Raw genomic sequence first — 15,908 nt, forward strand, 5'->3', positions numbered from 1 at the left:
CTGGAGGCAGGCAGTTCCTTGATCATGAGTTTTGAGAGAGAGAGCAAGTTTCAGATGGTCCAGCTCTTCTCTCTCTCTGAGTCTTCCTCGTGGCTGCTGTCCCCTCCTCCTGGGCAGTCCTTAACTTATGACTTCATTTACCTGGTCCAATGGAGGCCAGCACCTGTTGGCTGTTAGCCAACCAATTTGAAATGTATCACTAGTTGCTGGACAGACTGGCAGTTCCTAGCTCCCCAGGGAGCCCAAGTCCCTCACCCAGGTATGTGATGCCAGTCACGTAGGCAGAGGGAGCAGATTTCCCCCCTCCCTCAGGAATGTATCCAGATCAGGTTACCTAAAGAGATAGGATAAGGTGTGTATCCTCTGCTGGGCCCATCCTAACCAAATTGTCACAGAGCAGAGTTTTTGGGGAGAAACAGTGGTGGCCTTCTGCCACAGACATCTTATCTCAGATGCATGATCATTGATCCAAGTAATCCTGAAATGTTAACGCAATGTGGTTGTGAAAGAAGGCAGACATTTTTATAGTGATATTATTAATGCAGATTTAGAACAAAGGGTGACAGCATTTTGACAAACTCTACTAATCCTTACCCTCCTTTCCTTCCCTTGACTGATGTCATCACTTTACAGGTCCCTGAGGTAATTTAGAGCTGGCAGACCCTGCTCCCTGGGGGAGAGTGTCCATGCTACTAAAGCCTCCATAGCAAATGAAGTTCTCTACATCTGGCTGGGCTCCACAACTAAATCAATCATGGGGCCAACCTCTGTATTCAACCTATATAATTTTGTTTGCACTAAAGGAACGACAGATCCTGTTTTCCCATTACAAACATCAGCCACCAGACAGGACACTAGATCACCCACCAGACAGGATCCTTTAAAAGCGGACTGCCTGCTCTTGATTACAGCTACAGGAAGGAGGAAGGTTGCCACGTCAAGTTTTATTGTTCAAAATTATCCACCAATCAGTGTGGATAATCAAAATTACTCCTGAGCCTGAGGAAATCCTTAAAGGACAATATAAACCATAAGCAAAGAGTTAGTTGCTTTTTGAACATTCACTATTTGTCATATATTTTAAATATTTTTCCCTCATTTGGAGAGTCCCTCAATAATAGAATTTATTTTAAAAGAGGGGGAAATAAAGGATGATGAAGACAGATTTTTTTTTCTGGGCTTAGTTCTGTTCTCAGACCACACATTCAAAGCAGTAGAAGGTGGAACATTTGATACAAGTCTAATCCTGAATGTTGCTGAAAAAATCACAATGTCCTTAGCTCCCATGGACAGCAACTAAAGTACAGAGCTCTCACCATGTTGTAAATGGTGCCTGGTGTTATTTATTTTCATTGGGCCGGGGTGTACTTTTTCCTGGTCCCTACTAGCCAATGATTTTGGGAGGATTGGCTTAAGGACTCCTATTAAGACTGCTGCTAGTGTTAGTGGAATTGCACACAGAAACTATATTTAGGCAACGTTCACTGCCCCTTCATGTTTCTGAGCTAGCTCACTGCTGCTGACATAATAAACAGTTTCCAGGAAGGGTCAGGACTCTCTTTAGAAAAGTGAAAGACCCATAACAATTATATTAATTTTTAAATAGAGCAAGATTGCTTTATTATGTCCTTCGGCCTTCATTTCTATACAAAATGACATGAGTGGTTCCAGCTGCCCTTTACAAACAGAGAAGTGTTAAACCCAAGGTTTTGTGAAACCCTCCATGCACCCTGAACTTTGGTGGTTCTGTTAAAATGGAATCTGAATCAAAACTGCACCTGGTTTAGTTTTTGCAACCCCCAAATGGGACCCTTGCCTGCTTAGCCCCTTTCTATTTTAAGGGGCTAATTGTCTGCTAGGGGGTTATTTTTCTAGATAACACATTTTATGTGTCTGAAATGTTCTTTTTCCAGCTTGGCTTTTTTACACGTGAAATATTTTGGCTGTTGTTCTGTCTGTTATTTACAGCATACACATTTACTGAGCAGAGACAAGATTCTGGAAATGTAAACTATGCAGCATTGGCATATGCTTTATTAAGACAGATGCATTCATTCCTCTTATGCCATGTAACTGGGTTTTGCAGATTGTAGTCTGAAAATCTTCATAATCTTAGATTGAACTAGCCATTGTGATTATTGTAGAAGATGTCAGTACCTGGACATGAAGGGCATCTAAGATCTAAGACTTGGTAAAATTTTCTCATGTTAAGGGGATATATAGGACCTTTTTCTGCATTAACTCCTCTTCTCTTTTGATGTGTCCATCTCCTTTTTTCTTACAGAATCTCTGCTGTGGTTTGATGAGTGGACAACAAGACTGGGGGACCAATTTTAATACCCAGGCTCTTAAGGCTTGTGAATGTTCACAGAGCTATGAAAAAACTGATTTCTGCGTGAGTTTTGGTAGAAAATATATTTATAAAAAGGTAAGACTGATATTATTACCTTCTAAAGAAAGGTTTAGACTAAGATTATATCTGCTTTGCTTGGATGTGAAAGATTCCCTGATATTTTTCAGAAAGGAGATGTTTTCTTACTGTTTTCCTTAGCCAGTATTTTCTCTTTCAGCTCTTGTGAAGTTTGTGTGTTTCTTGGCTGCTGCTCTCTATCCTTTCAGTGCCTTCATCAGCGGCATTGCACAGTGCCCAAAAGATCTCTGCAGCCTGACTGGGTTCCCTGGTCATGACTGATCAATTGGATTCTAGGTGGGAGGTTCTGGGTGTTTAACTAACGTCTGTTGCTAAGACACTGATCTTAGTTACAGTCACATTGCCAATGAGACAATGCTCATCTGTTATCCCTGCCCAGCCATCCTCCCCGCCTAAAATGCTCAGTTCTAGTAAACATGTTTGCTTAGCCTTTACCCTGTGTTTAAAGGGCTTTGGGATATTGAAGAGTGAAACTTTAAATGTTAGGTATTTCAGTGTTGTTAATCTCTTTCTTTAAGAGAAGGTCACACTCCATTATATCTGTGGGAAGGAAATGTTATAGGCCATAGGTTTCCTGGCAGTACACTCAAAGTACAGTTTCCCCCAACTTCTGAAAAGTGTATAGCATTTAATTATATCAACAAGACAAAATAAATGGTGACAGGTAATAAAAAGAAGTTCCTCAGACATTGGCATATGAGCAGCAAAGATCTAGTTAATTTACTTCAATATTTATCTGTTTTCTTGTGTGGAACTTAGTTTTACTGAAAAAGGAAAAATGGTGAAAATCAGCAAAAAAAATCTGCAGTATTTGGAAGCCAGTAGTGCAAAATTTGCTATTATCTACATCCAGATTTCTATGAATGTCCACATTTGATCCTAGATATTTACAAATACAGAAAGCCAGTGTCAGATTTTGCTATTTTGATTTTTGTCGAGGGTTAATTTACTTCTGGGATAATTTCAGTGTGATCATGACCTTTTTGGCCAAAATGTTACATAACCATAAGCCTAATTTGAAGTTTGAAGAGTGGAATTCTTCCAGAAGCACGGATAATAGGAATCTTGGGAATGACCTAGTCCACCTTCTCCTGCAAAGCAGTATCAGTCACAGCAGAACACAGATACTTCACAGGATTAGTTTCCAAACCACCTCCCACTGACTTGAACATGTTGCTTTCTGAAGTAACCAGGAGTCTATACACCAGTAATTTTGCAGGTCTACTAAGGTGTTCCAGTCATTTGTGTTTTTTTATTTGAAAAGGCATTGCTTGCCTGATCAGCTGCATGGGACCATTGCTATGCTCTAGCTGCATGCATCTCCTTTGAAGTAAAAGCCACAGCAAACCCATGAGTGATTTATCCTTAATTTTGCAACTTGCTGTGAAGTAAATAGGTTGCCCAGCCACAATACAAATGATCCAGGTTTTACTCTATACCTAAGCATCCTGACAGAAATTTTTATCTAACAGATTCTTAAATCATGGAGATTCTATAGATTCCCTACAGATTGAATGTATGTCAGACCGCAACGTGATTTAGAGTTAGAAAGTTTTTTATAAATCTGCATTTCTTTCTTCTTGTCTATTTCCAGTAGACATTTCTAACTTTCCTTTTTACAGCAATGTTTTACACATTTGAAAGCTGTTTTCATATCTCTGCTCAGTCTTCTCACCTATAAACCAGGTGTATAAAACCCATCCAGCCCATACAACTGGATGGGTGGCACAGGGCCAATCTGCAGGCTGGATTGAGCCCACAGACCCCCTCTCTTCCCCCCACACCCTCCTCAAGCACATTAGATCTGGCACCCACTCCAGGAAGTTTGGAACCTGTGCTACATATAACGTGGGCCCCAGAGTGTCCAGAATGGATGCTGTATGTGCTAGAGTCCAGCCAGGGGTGTGTAGGTGGATCCCAGACTGGCGGGAGCTGGTGCCATGCTGCACATGGTGCCCACCTGGCTGAATTACACCAGCATCTGCTCCACCTGGCAATTCCACCACATGTGGCATCCACTCCAAAAGATAATTGCTAATGGCTCTGAGATTGCTTCATCTTGTTCCCTAAGTACTCTGGAGTGAATTTCCTCAGACTGGGCCAATTTGAAAACCTTTAAAATAAATAAGTAGTGTCTAATCTGGGACCCAAGTGCGACATGTGCAGCACAGGTCCCAGGCTGGCTGAAACAGGCCTTCATGCAGCAGATTCCGGGAGCTGCTGGGGTGGGCACCATGTGTGTCATGCATGCAGGAACAGGGGCTGCATGGGGCTGTGCCCCATGTGGGTCTGTTGAGACCCAGGGGCAGTCCCAGAGCCTTGAGGGCAGGCTCCATGGGCCAGATCTGGCCCACGTGCCAGATGCTTGATACCCCTGCTCTAGACTAAAGAACCCAGTTCCTTCCTCATAGACCTTGAGTTCTAGACCCCTGATTATTTCTGTTGCTCTTCTCTGGGCTCTCAGCAGTTGGTTCCACATCCTAGACAACATCTGTCTTGTCAGTTAATTCCTGTCTTCTGTTAATGCAACTAATTGTTCCTGCCTAATTGGGGGTACTTTGGAGTAATCAAATTACATCCTAATTTCCAACATTTTTCTAACTTGTCAAAATCATCACTTGATTTCACGCTAATCCTGTTCCCCTTGGGGTTATCCCAGGAGTGAATTAAGTGCTTGCAACTCCTTTGGTGTCACCTGAAATTTAATAAGTACATGGGCTCTTTATTCCATCGTCCAAGCCATTTTGTTACTTGGTTTATGAAGATGTTGTATGAGATGGCAAAAGCGTTACTAAAGTCAAGATATATCATCTGTACTACTACTTCCCTATTCACAAAGAAATTTACCCTGTCATAAAGTAAATTCTTTCACGGAATTGAAGTGAGGCTGATTGCTCTATTATTCCCTGGGTCCTCCTTTCCCCCCCATTTGTGAAGATAGAAACTTTGTTGCTCTTTTCCAGCCTTCTGGAGCCTCGCTTACCCTCCACAAATTCTCCAAAGATAATTGCTAATGGCTCTGAGATTGCTTCAGCCTGTTCCCTAAATACCCTAAAGTGAATATCCTCAGACTGAGCCAATTTGAAAACATTTAACATAGATAAGTAGTGTCTAATCTGTTCTCCCTAGTCTAGCCTAATTTTTATACTTTTGGTCATTAATGCATTTCACCAGGCAACCCTTTTAGAGAAGACTGAAACAGAGAGACATTAAATACTTCAACCTTCTTTGTGTTGGCCATTATTACCTTTCCTTCCCCACTTGGGGGAGGACTAATTTTTTCCTTAGTCTCTCTCTTCTGCTAATGTACTTATCTAATGTTTCCTTCTTACCTTTTATGTCCCCTCCTAGTTGTATTTTTTGTGCCTTAGCTTTGCTAACTTTGTTCCTACATACCCATGCTGTGCTTTTTCCCTAGTAATTCGATGTGGTTTACAATATTCTCTTGATTCTTTTCTCAAATTTCAAATCATGGGGGCTAACAATTTAACCAAACTGGTCCCTTAGTACAGTTTTCATTTATTCCTTAGATTGGGGTAATTTGTGCTTGTGCCCTTACTGTTTTTTTAAGAAACCACCAGTTCTCCTGAATTCCTTTTATCCTTAGATTTGCTTCCCTTTGAAATTTTCCTGACAATTCTCTGTGTTGACTGAAGTCAGCTTTCTTGATGGCCATTGTCTTTATATTAGTATTCAATCTTCTTCCATTCCTAAGAATCACAAACTCTATAATTTCATGGTTACTGGCAACTAGGCTGTTATCTACCTTCTCATTTTCAACCAATTTCTCCCTGTCAATCTGAATTAAAATAAGAAGATCCTCACCTCTGGTTGCTTTCATCATCTTCTCTATCAAAATTGTCCCCAGCAGATGTGAAGGACTTGTTGGACAGTCTGTCATGTTGTATTATTTCCCTGCAAATGTCTTGATAGTTAAAGTTTTCCATTACCACTAAGAGCTGTGCTTTATCTGATTCTGTTAGTTATTCTATAAATCCTCCACCTTATCTCCAGGGTTTGGTGGTCAGTAGCAGACCCCAACTCTTGTTTTTTACTCTTCTTACACAGAGCCTGTCAACAGGTCTATCTCCCACTGCATGCTGGGGCTCAGGACAAGTGTATATGTCATTTACTTACAATATATCACCTCTTCCTTTTTTTCCCTGCTTTTCCTTACTGAACCAAATGTGTATGTGTACCCTCTCATTGGACCATAACCTTGTCATGGTGGAGAGGTTTGTGTGTTCCAATGACGCTCAGAGCTATGTCATCTGGAGTGTTGTACTCCTGGTAGGGTGGCCCCTGGTGAACAGATGTGAGGTGAGGTCCCAGACTAGGCATGGTCCAAACTCCTGAAGACCACAACAGCAGAACAGGTGTACTTGAGGACCTGCTTGTTCTCTGTGGCTGTGAAGGTAGATAAGGGCTGCAGTGGGATGGAGGTCTCTGGTTATCTTGGACATCCTTGCCACTGGGTTCAGGGCTCCTTTCTGTCAAGCTTGTGTGGTTGTCGCTTGCGTACTGGCTTCCCTATATTAAAAGATGTCAAGCACAGGCCTTTCAGGGGTGTCCCCTGGCAGACATCATCCTCATATTGAGGGAAAGCCAAAGATTAGATAGCTAGATAGATAGATAGGTTTTTATTAGATAAGGGCCCAAGGTATATACACACTCACATCAGCATATATTAGCATTGGAGTGTGCTTATTAGCATGCTAAAGTATATGTGATTGAGTCTGCTCTGATGCACTGTAATTACAGCGCAACAGAGCAGCCTCCTGGCAGGTCTGCAGACACTCTATAATAGATGTGATTTGGAATATCAAATTCAAAAGGCAGTTTGGGAAACTGAAATTACCTTCTATACCTGAATCTTGCAGCTTGGGCCCTTATCTAATAAAAAGCAATTATAAAGAGAAAATAAAAGTATATGCTTGTTCCACAAAGAAAATGCAGTAAAAATAGCACAAGCATTACATGTTGCTATGCTGTCTTTTAGTTTGAATTTTTACCCTATCTTACATTCACCTACTAGCTTCACATATTTATTATTTGGAAAAGCAACGACCGGCTATTGGTTCTTGTTCTGGGGACATTTGCAGTGTTTGTTTGTCTGTAACAAATAAAACAAAATTAAAATAGCTTCTCTGACACAGGGTGGAATTCCTGGTAGTGTATTCCCATGTAACCAATTATTGTAGAAAACAAATTCCCAATAACCTTGTATTGTTTTTAGTTAATCTTTGCTTTTTGTTTTTCAGACTTGTGGAACTGTGATAATCAATTACCTCAAAGATCATATGATTATACTTATGGGGATTGCATTTGGACTAGCAGTTATTGAGGTATCACTATAAGCAATTAAAATGTTTAATAGCTGACAAGCAATATGTTCTACTTCATATAAATGTGCCTGGGATTAAAATACTTGAACTGCTCAACTATTAGGCAGGGTTAAACTGGCTCTAACTTTGGTGATAAACTTACTATAATTTTCTATTTCCAGTATATTACAGTAGGTCCTTGAACATCAGTCAGGACTAAGATCCCACTATGATTAATGCTGTAGCACAAGTTGCATGACACAGAATCTGCAAGGTGTTTACAATCTTATGAGTTAAATCAGGGGTGGGCAAAATACGATCTGTGGGCCAGATCTGGCTCACCAAGGGATTTTATCCAGCCCATGGCATGTCTCTCAGCCCAGCTATGGGAGGCAGCCCCATCTGTGGCACATATGGTTGGTTCCACTGCCCCAGGTGTGCAGCAGGGCTGGGGTGGCGCAGCAGCCACAGTCTGCTTTCTGGCAGCCCTGGTGGTGGCAGCTTCTTCAGGCTGATGCTGCCAGTGTTGGTGCCACCACTGCTGGACCCAGCCCTGCTGCCTGGGCACCCTGGCCCATCTGTCGTGCACCCACTACTGGGGGCCTCGGATGCAGCGGGTGGGCAGGTGGCACCACCACGAAGAATGGGCTGGGACCACCACATGCAGGGCACACTCGGCTAAGGGCTGGGGGATGGGGCCATGGGTGGGAAGGGAGCAGCATCTGGGAGTGGAATGTGGGGCTGGGGCCAGGGCCAGGGCCAGGGCTGCTGGGCAGTGACAGTATGGGGTATGTCCAGGGCAGAGCTGTCATCCACTTCCTGCACAATGGATCATGACTGGCCCAACCTGGGAGGGGGGTGAACCCCCATGACACAGCCCCCACCCCAGCACAGGGTCATGTGGGCAGCCCCAGTACAGTGCAGCTGAGGAGTGGTGCAGCCCAGCAGTGCAGATTGGTCTCAATGGGCCTCATGACTAGATTAGGCCACCCCATGCTGCTAAGCTGCACTGCTCCCCGGCCAGGCTGTACTGGGGTTGCCTGCATGACCCTGTGCTGGGGCAGAGGCAGCGGAGGCTGGGTTGTGGGCATGCACTCTGCCCCCTTCCATGTTGTGTTGGTCTTAATCCATTGTGTGGGGAGAAGATCATGGCTCTGCCCCAGCACCATGCTGTCACCACTTCACAGCCCTGGCCCTAGCTCCTCTCATCCCATTCCCAGATGCCACTCCCCACCCACCCCTGGCTCCATCCCATCTATCAATAGAGCATGCCCTGCATGCAAGAGTCCTGGGATGGTCTAGTAAGTTACCACTTAGGGAGTTTTGGTGAGCTGTTGCGGGTAAGGAGGGGAAGTGCTGACCTGGCACAGCTGGGAGTGGGGACTGCTGACAGCTCACCAAATCTCCCTAAGTGGCCCTCCAGTCTAAATAATTGCCCATTCCTGAGCTAAATAGTAATTGTACATTGTGTTCAGAGTAAGGAGTTATGACTAGTTGTGTGACCCCTAAAAAACATACCAGGCCAAGTCAGAGTTCTTCCTCACTTTGCTTTGGGGAAAGAATAATCACATAAGAGAACTATCTTTGTGGCGCACTCAGTTTAGTTTTTTAGACCAAAGTCATTTAGCTGAATATCTGCATTTTAATATGCTTATTTTAATTAAGCTGTCTAATTTGTCACCTGGCACTTCTCCAAGTTTATTCATTAGTATTTGATGGAATCTGGAGAACTTTTGACTACTAGAGTAAAAAGAAAAACCTCCTAATGATTTTGATTGACTCTGGACTAGGTTGATAAAGAGTTATTGTGACAGGGGGCCATCTCAAGGCTGGGTCTCAACCTTGGCCTGCCCACCTGTCTAAGTACGCAAGTCCACCAAATCTCTCCTGCCACGACTTGCTGTTCCCCAAAACTGTTGAAAATGTGGGAGGCTGCCCATTTTAATGTCCCAAAGCCAGAGGGCATTGTCCATGGCTCTGTACCACCCCTACACCATGGTCCATGCCTTGCAGATGGCACCCATGTTGCTCCAGTGCCCCACACTGTGACCCGAGCTCCAGAGTCTCACTTGGGACTCTCACTCCCTACTGGAGCTCACAGTCACAGTGCCCTCACACTGGGCAGTGTTTAACCTTTTGACCTAAACTTGGCCTCACAACATCTAAGGGCTTACTGGGGTCTCCCTCTGACCCAACACTCAGCCTCACCATGTCTTACCAGGGCCTCAGCCTCTGGTTCAACTATGGCCTCAGGTGTTCATAGATTTACCTTGGTCTAACTGCCCCCTTCCTGAGGCCTCAATTTATGTCCTCCTACTAGGCCCTTCCTCCTATTCAGGTGGACTCAATCCCTGTGAACATGCAGGGCTGTCAGCTCCCTACACCTCGTTCCCGCTTGGGTGTGGCTCCCCTCTGAGACCTTTAGCTACACAGGCCCTGGCCCACCTCCAGGCCAGTCAGAATCTCAGGCCCCCTGGCTCTGGGCATCCCTTGTGGTGGGCACTCTAGCCCTTTTGACCTTCCTGGCCCTGGCCTCAGCATTGACCAGTTGAGGGTTTTGTCTAGGCTCTCGCGCTGCTCACCCACCCCCTCTCACTGCTGCCTGTCCGTACTGGAGACCCACTTTGCACCCCCTCCCTGGGGCTCGGGGTCTTGCACCCCATGGGATCATGTGTCCATCTTAACAATACCACTCTACACTCAACTGGGCTCATCTGAGCCCCAGGTCTCACCCCTGCCTGTGGGCTAAATCAGGGGCTTGCCTAGTCCCTATGTAGACCTGCAAGCTCTCAGCCCCTTTGCTAGGCTGGCCTCCTGATGTTAGGCCCAAAGGCTTTTCCTCAGGGTTTGGGACCCTACTGGGCCCCAGGAACCTCCTGCCATCTCCATATAGTTCCTCCCTTACCTCCGAGGTGTTATGAGCAATGGTATAGCCAGGTGTTGTTGCTCCCCAGCTGCTTGCAGCAGACTGCTGCCTCAGCCCTGAGAGCCTGGATCATAAAATGGTCACCTCATCAGGGCTGGCCTGCACCTGCCGGCTGCCTGTTCTCAGCCTTAAAGTGCACTGCCACAGTTATCAATTTTACCCTTCAAAATACATCAATTAAGGATAGCCAAGCACTGTCTTGACTCAAGCCAAGAGCTCAAGTCAGTTACATGAATCTTAGTTGTAGTTAAATCACAGCTCTTATAATGGAAATATTATGATGTAGAATTATTGCTTCAAGGATACTGTTCAAACATAGAAGAGATTTTTTGTGCTGGTTTATATATTATAAAATGTATTTATATGTTTATATATTTTAACATATAAAAGAGCAGTATGCATTATTGGAATGTTTGTTATATTTATTTTAATTGTTTAATTATCCAGTGAATGACACAGTAAATTTGCTCTAAATGAACAAAAAAAAAATCACAATTTTATCTAAACAGCCATTTGACTAAATTAGGCTTTTATTAGAAGATGACTAAGAAGGGATTTAATTACTTTGACTTATTCTATCATTTCACATATTTTTCATTATTCCTTTATGGTTACCTTTCACCCCTCCTCCCCGCCCCCCAACCTCTGAAACTAGATGTTTGAGGTAAAAGCAGAAAAAAGTGTATTTTGCAGTGTTCAATCTGTTATTCATACTGAAAACATATTATCATTGTAGTTCTGCTTTGGCAGAGAATTATTCTTCCTGGTTGAAAAAGCAGTCAAGTTCTCTAACCCCAAAATACATTTCCAGGAAAATAGTAAGCAGGGAAGAGTTAGTACAGTCAAAGCTGTTGAGATGGCCTGGCACTAACTTCTCACTTGGAATAGGTTGGGGATTATTTCAAGAGGCAACCTGTGGTAGGTCAGGTCTCTAGCTTTCTTCAGGAGGGAAAGTTCAAAGCACAAATGAGGAAAAATAGATCAAATGTGGCAAAAAGAAACACTTCCAAAATGTAGTTTAGAAATTATAGAAAGAGTTATTTTGTCTATGAAAAATAGATTTCAATCACTTTGATATAGTGATGACAGCAACATCAATTTTCTTCTTAAATGTCATTTCCTTGGCCAACCTTCTGCCACTTTTCTGCAGTTGAACACTTTCCATTGCTGTTGCCTTTCCTGATCATGAGGAGGGCTGAAAACAAAAGAAAGATCCAAGACAAGGAAACTTAGGTAGTCCAAATATTCCCAGTGTTATTAACTTAGGTAGAACTATGAAAGTTCCTATCACCTCTGTCTCCAAGATGTTAACATATTATGCCATCTTGCATGATTGCCTATCAAAGGGCACATAAGTCCATCCTATAACAAAGAAACAAAAAGTGCCAATCTAAAGCTTCCCCTCATCTCCTCTTTTGCCATCTATATGCTGATCTTTTGTTCACTCATTTTGTTATTTCTGTCAACTAGACTGGTACCAATTTGAATCAGGGATTTTAAAAATTTAAGACGGGTGCTAGTGATAGGCTTATTTAGCTCTTCAGTGAGGTTGCATTTGCTTCTGACAGCAATGAGCTTGCCTCTTTTGTTTTACTTTATAACTGTTTATATTTCCCAGTGAATGCCTCTAAAGTGAGTTCAATGTCATTGTTCTGTCGCTTCATAAATAATGATTGGGATCTTTCCAATTTTTCACTTAGCACACCATAGATTGATTCATTTTAAGGCCAGGACAGATCATTATGATCTTGTAACACAATACTGGCCACAGAATTTCACACTGTAATTTTCACCCCAAAGGTACATGCTATTTCAATTTGATTTAAAAAAAAAACCCAATTCCTTTAATAGGCTCAAAAGTTATAGTCTGGTCAGATTATTGGTAGATTTTAAAAAATTTTGTGTAACCATTTAGCACCTGAAATGATGAGAGTATAGCTGCTATAGCAATATGTTTACATCTGTATACACACACATACATACACACACACACATAAGTTACTGAAACAGGTCAAGGTAAAAATAGAAAAGAAATATTTTAAACAGGAGGAAATTTGGTATGTAAAACTAAGTCTGAGAAGTTTTTTAACCTCTTAGTTAAAAAAATAAAATAAATTTTCATCCAGGGTTCCATAACTTTTGAGTATTTCCTGCCTTGTTGCACATAATAGCTGCATTTAAAAATCTCACAGCTGAAAAAGGGGTTCTGATCCAAAGGAGCAATCCAGCTTTTGAAAGCAGATTTAAGTTTTCCATGATGTCTCCAAGCTTCCCGGCAGTACAGTCTAATTTAATTAAAATCCTAATATTCTAGTGTTATGCTCTTAAGAGTTACATTGGAAAAGATCTTCTTCACAGCAGATTAAGCCTGCATATAAATCCAAGACATTTGCAAACAAAATGTTCTGTGTACCACTTTTATGTAGGGTTTACAGAACTGCTAAATAATACCATAATGTCTTTGTTTTCCAGATTGTTGGTTTGGGGTTTTCTATGAGCCTTTACTGCCAGATCAGTAGAAAATGAAACTGTGGAAATGTCGGAACTATGTCACCTGCCAAATCAAAACCTTTATGGATAGACAGATATTTGGCTTGGCACATTTCTATAAATACCTGAATGTCAGAAGCAGCTGTTTTGATAAAAACAGCAACCCCGAAGCCTGCAGATTTTTCACAAGTTGTAAAATGATCTCTTTAAAATTAATGAGATTTAATGAGGTGTATGTGAATTTTTATTTGCAATAAATGTCTTTGTTTACACTTATGATTACCTTATTTTGTCCAAAGATTACATTTGAGGGATGCTGACATTTTTAGTTTAGCATGCAATATATCTACTACATAGTGATAAAGTCAAGAGTTATAACACACATCTGCAAATGATATTGCAATGGTCAGCTGATTTTGTGAATCACACAATTCCATGGCTGGTACTACAGGTTAACAAGAAAACATGTATAGTATTATAGAAAGGATTTTGTTACTTCTGATATTCATAGCATTCAATAGTCACTCAAAAAGGGACCTCATAGATAAATTTATTTTGAAAAAATGGACATTAATAGGTTTAAATTCTGCTGAGAATGCCCCAGCATACAAGAGAGATTTAGGGGACATATTTGCTAAGTATGCATAAAAATAGAATCCAAGTCTTTTTTGAAGTACATGAAATTAATATATATTTTTCCAAGAAGACAAAGTTACATTAAGATTGAATAAGCAGGGCAGCAGATTTCAGAGCAGAAGGTTAACAACAGAAGATTGGAAGAAGATGGATTAATTTGGATTCATCACTGTCCCAGGGATGCCGGGGCTATAGGGAAACCCTGGGCCAAAATAGAAGGGGAAGAGAGCCCTACTTACCATTCACAGGGGCAACAGAGGAGCATGCGCTGGAAAACCGCCCGCACGGTTCATTAGCTGCGCTCATATTCAGCTGGGGCTGGGTGACGTCAGCAAGAGATGCCACCCCGTGGAAATAAAGGGCAGCCCCAAGGGCACAGGCCAGATGACCAGAGAGCCCACAGGGGAACCCGAGGCCGGGAGCGCGCACCCACAGGGTCTGCCTGCCCGAGACGGTGAGGGCAGCTGCAGCTGCGGAAGCAGTGAGAGCCTCAACAGCAGAGAAGCTGGCAAAGGAGCTGGCAGAGGAGCCGGAGCAGAAACCGGCAGAGAAGCCGGCAGAGGAGCCGGAGGAGAAACCGTCAAAGAAGCCGGCAGAGGAGCCGGCAGAGCAGCTGACAATGAAGCCAGCGGAGGAGCCGGCAGGGAAGACAACAAGAACGGAGGAGACAGCAGGAGCAACGATAGCGGAGGGAGTATTGAAAGCAGTGAAGGCAGCGAGCAGGGGGAAAGCCGGAACAGCTACTGAGGAGCCTGGAGCCGAGGGACAGCGAGGAGCAAAGGCGACAGAAGTGAGATGGGCAGAAACCCTATCAGGGATAGCTGCGGTGGAGACGGCGGGAAGTCCCAAACCGGGAAGGCCAGTGGAGTTAGGGGGCCGGCGGAGAGGCCCACAGTGCCTCCAAGAGGAGCCAGCCAGGGCTTTAGGACCTCAGGGGACTACAGCTACATCCCCGGATAGGAACTGTGCCTAAGGGACAAGCACCCAGACCCTGGGACACCAAGGCACCGGGGAATCACAGGGTTCCACGGGCTGGGGGCTCGCTACTTTCCTCATAGGCTCCTTCTTGCCTGACGATTGCTCCTCCCCGGCAGTCACGGTGGTGGGTTTTTCACGTGGGGGCACAGTGGGTACTGGAATAGGGGTAAGAGTTGGCAGGAATCAAGGGCCTCTTAGCCTCCACTCCAGAGCCCAGCCTGGGACACCAGGTCCCACTGCTATAGGACAATGGGAAGTCCAAGAGAGGAAACCAGGAGGGGCCAGTAATAAAGTTAGACTTGGAGACCCGCGGCAGAAGGTGGTGTTTGGCTGGGGTGTAGGGGAGGTTGGAGCCCTGTGAGTGCCCGCCAAGGGGCGTGACGACCCTGGAGGCTTCCTCAAAGGGGACCCCCTCCACTGAGGATCCATCAAAAGTCATGGCAGGCGATGTCATCCAAGGTACCCTCTGGGGTCCACTTGCAGGCCCGGGACAAACCAGGTCAACTGCCCGGGCAAAAGCCGCTTGAGAATGCCTAATAGAGCAAAGGCGGGCACAATCACATTACCTGAATGCAGTTGGCATTAAGATTTACATTTTTAATTATATTTAGGAACCTAAAGATTCAGATGGCCACCTAATAAGATTGCACAAAAGTCCTTAGTTGCTGGATTTTGAAGAATTTGGTGCCTAGTTGCTCTTGAAAATCCTACTAGGTCAGGGGTGGGCAATTATTTTAGCTGGAGGGCCACTTACCAAGTTTTGGTGTGCTGTTGAGGGTTGCAAGGGTAGCCCCACCCCTTGACAGGTGCCCTGCTCCCTGGTTGCCATCTTGGGAGCAGAAGTCCTGCCCCCTAACCCTGATCTTTGCTACTGGGAGTCCCTCCCCTTGCCCCCAGAAGTACTCCTTTAGGGAAGGGGCTTAGCCATGTTGACACCAGAAAAAAACCGAAATTACATACTGTCATGACCCAAAAGGCATGATTGTGTGTGTGTGCTTCGGCACCAGAATTATCCCCGTCAAGTTGCAGAGCATTGCACGGGAGTGTTTCCTGTTGCAGAGGAAACCCCAGTGCAGGGACGAGTTTCCCGCCTTTTCTGCAGCTTCTTTTGCAGAGTGCATTG

At 43.9% G+C, this 15,908-nt stretch overlaps 1 protein-coding gene across 2 annotated transcripts in view; it reads left to right on the forward strand.

Moving 5' to 3' along the window:
* TSPAN8 (tetraspanin 8) overlaps positions 1-13,398 on the forward strand; it is a 32,253-nt gene extending 18,855 nt beyond the window's left edge. For both annotated transcript variants that reach the window (XM_006026256.3, XM_025207169.1), the window contains 3 exons: positions 2,285-2,428; positions 7,693-7,776; positions 13,154-13,398. In XM_006026256.3, the coding sequence (XP_006026318.1) occupies positions 2,285-2,428; positions 7,693-7,776; positions 13,154-13,207 (282 nt within the window). In that variant the 3' untranslated portion in view covers positions 13,208-13,398. The remainder of the gene's footprint in view (positions 1-2,284; positions 2,429-7,692; positions 7,777-13,153) is intronic.
* The last annotated feature ends 2,510 nt before the right edge of the window (positions 13,399-15,908 follow it).

The sequence above is a fragment of the Alligator sinensis genome, unplaced genomic scaffold (assembly GCF_000455745.1).
Source record: "Alligator sinensis unplaced genomic scaffold, ASM45574v1 scaffold1021_1, whole genome shotgun sequence".
In the NCBI taxonomy this organism is placed as follows: domain Eukaryota; kingdom Metazoa; phylum Chordata; order Crocodylia; family Alligatoridae; genus Alligator; species Alligator sinensis.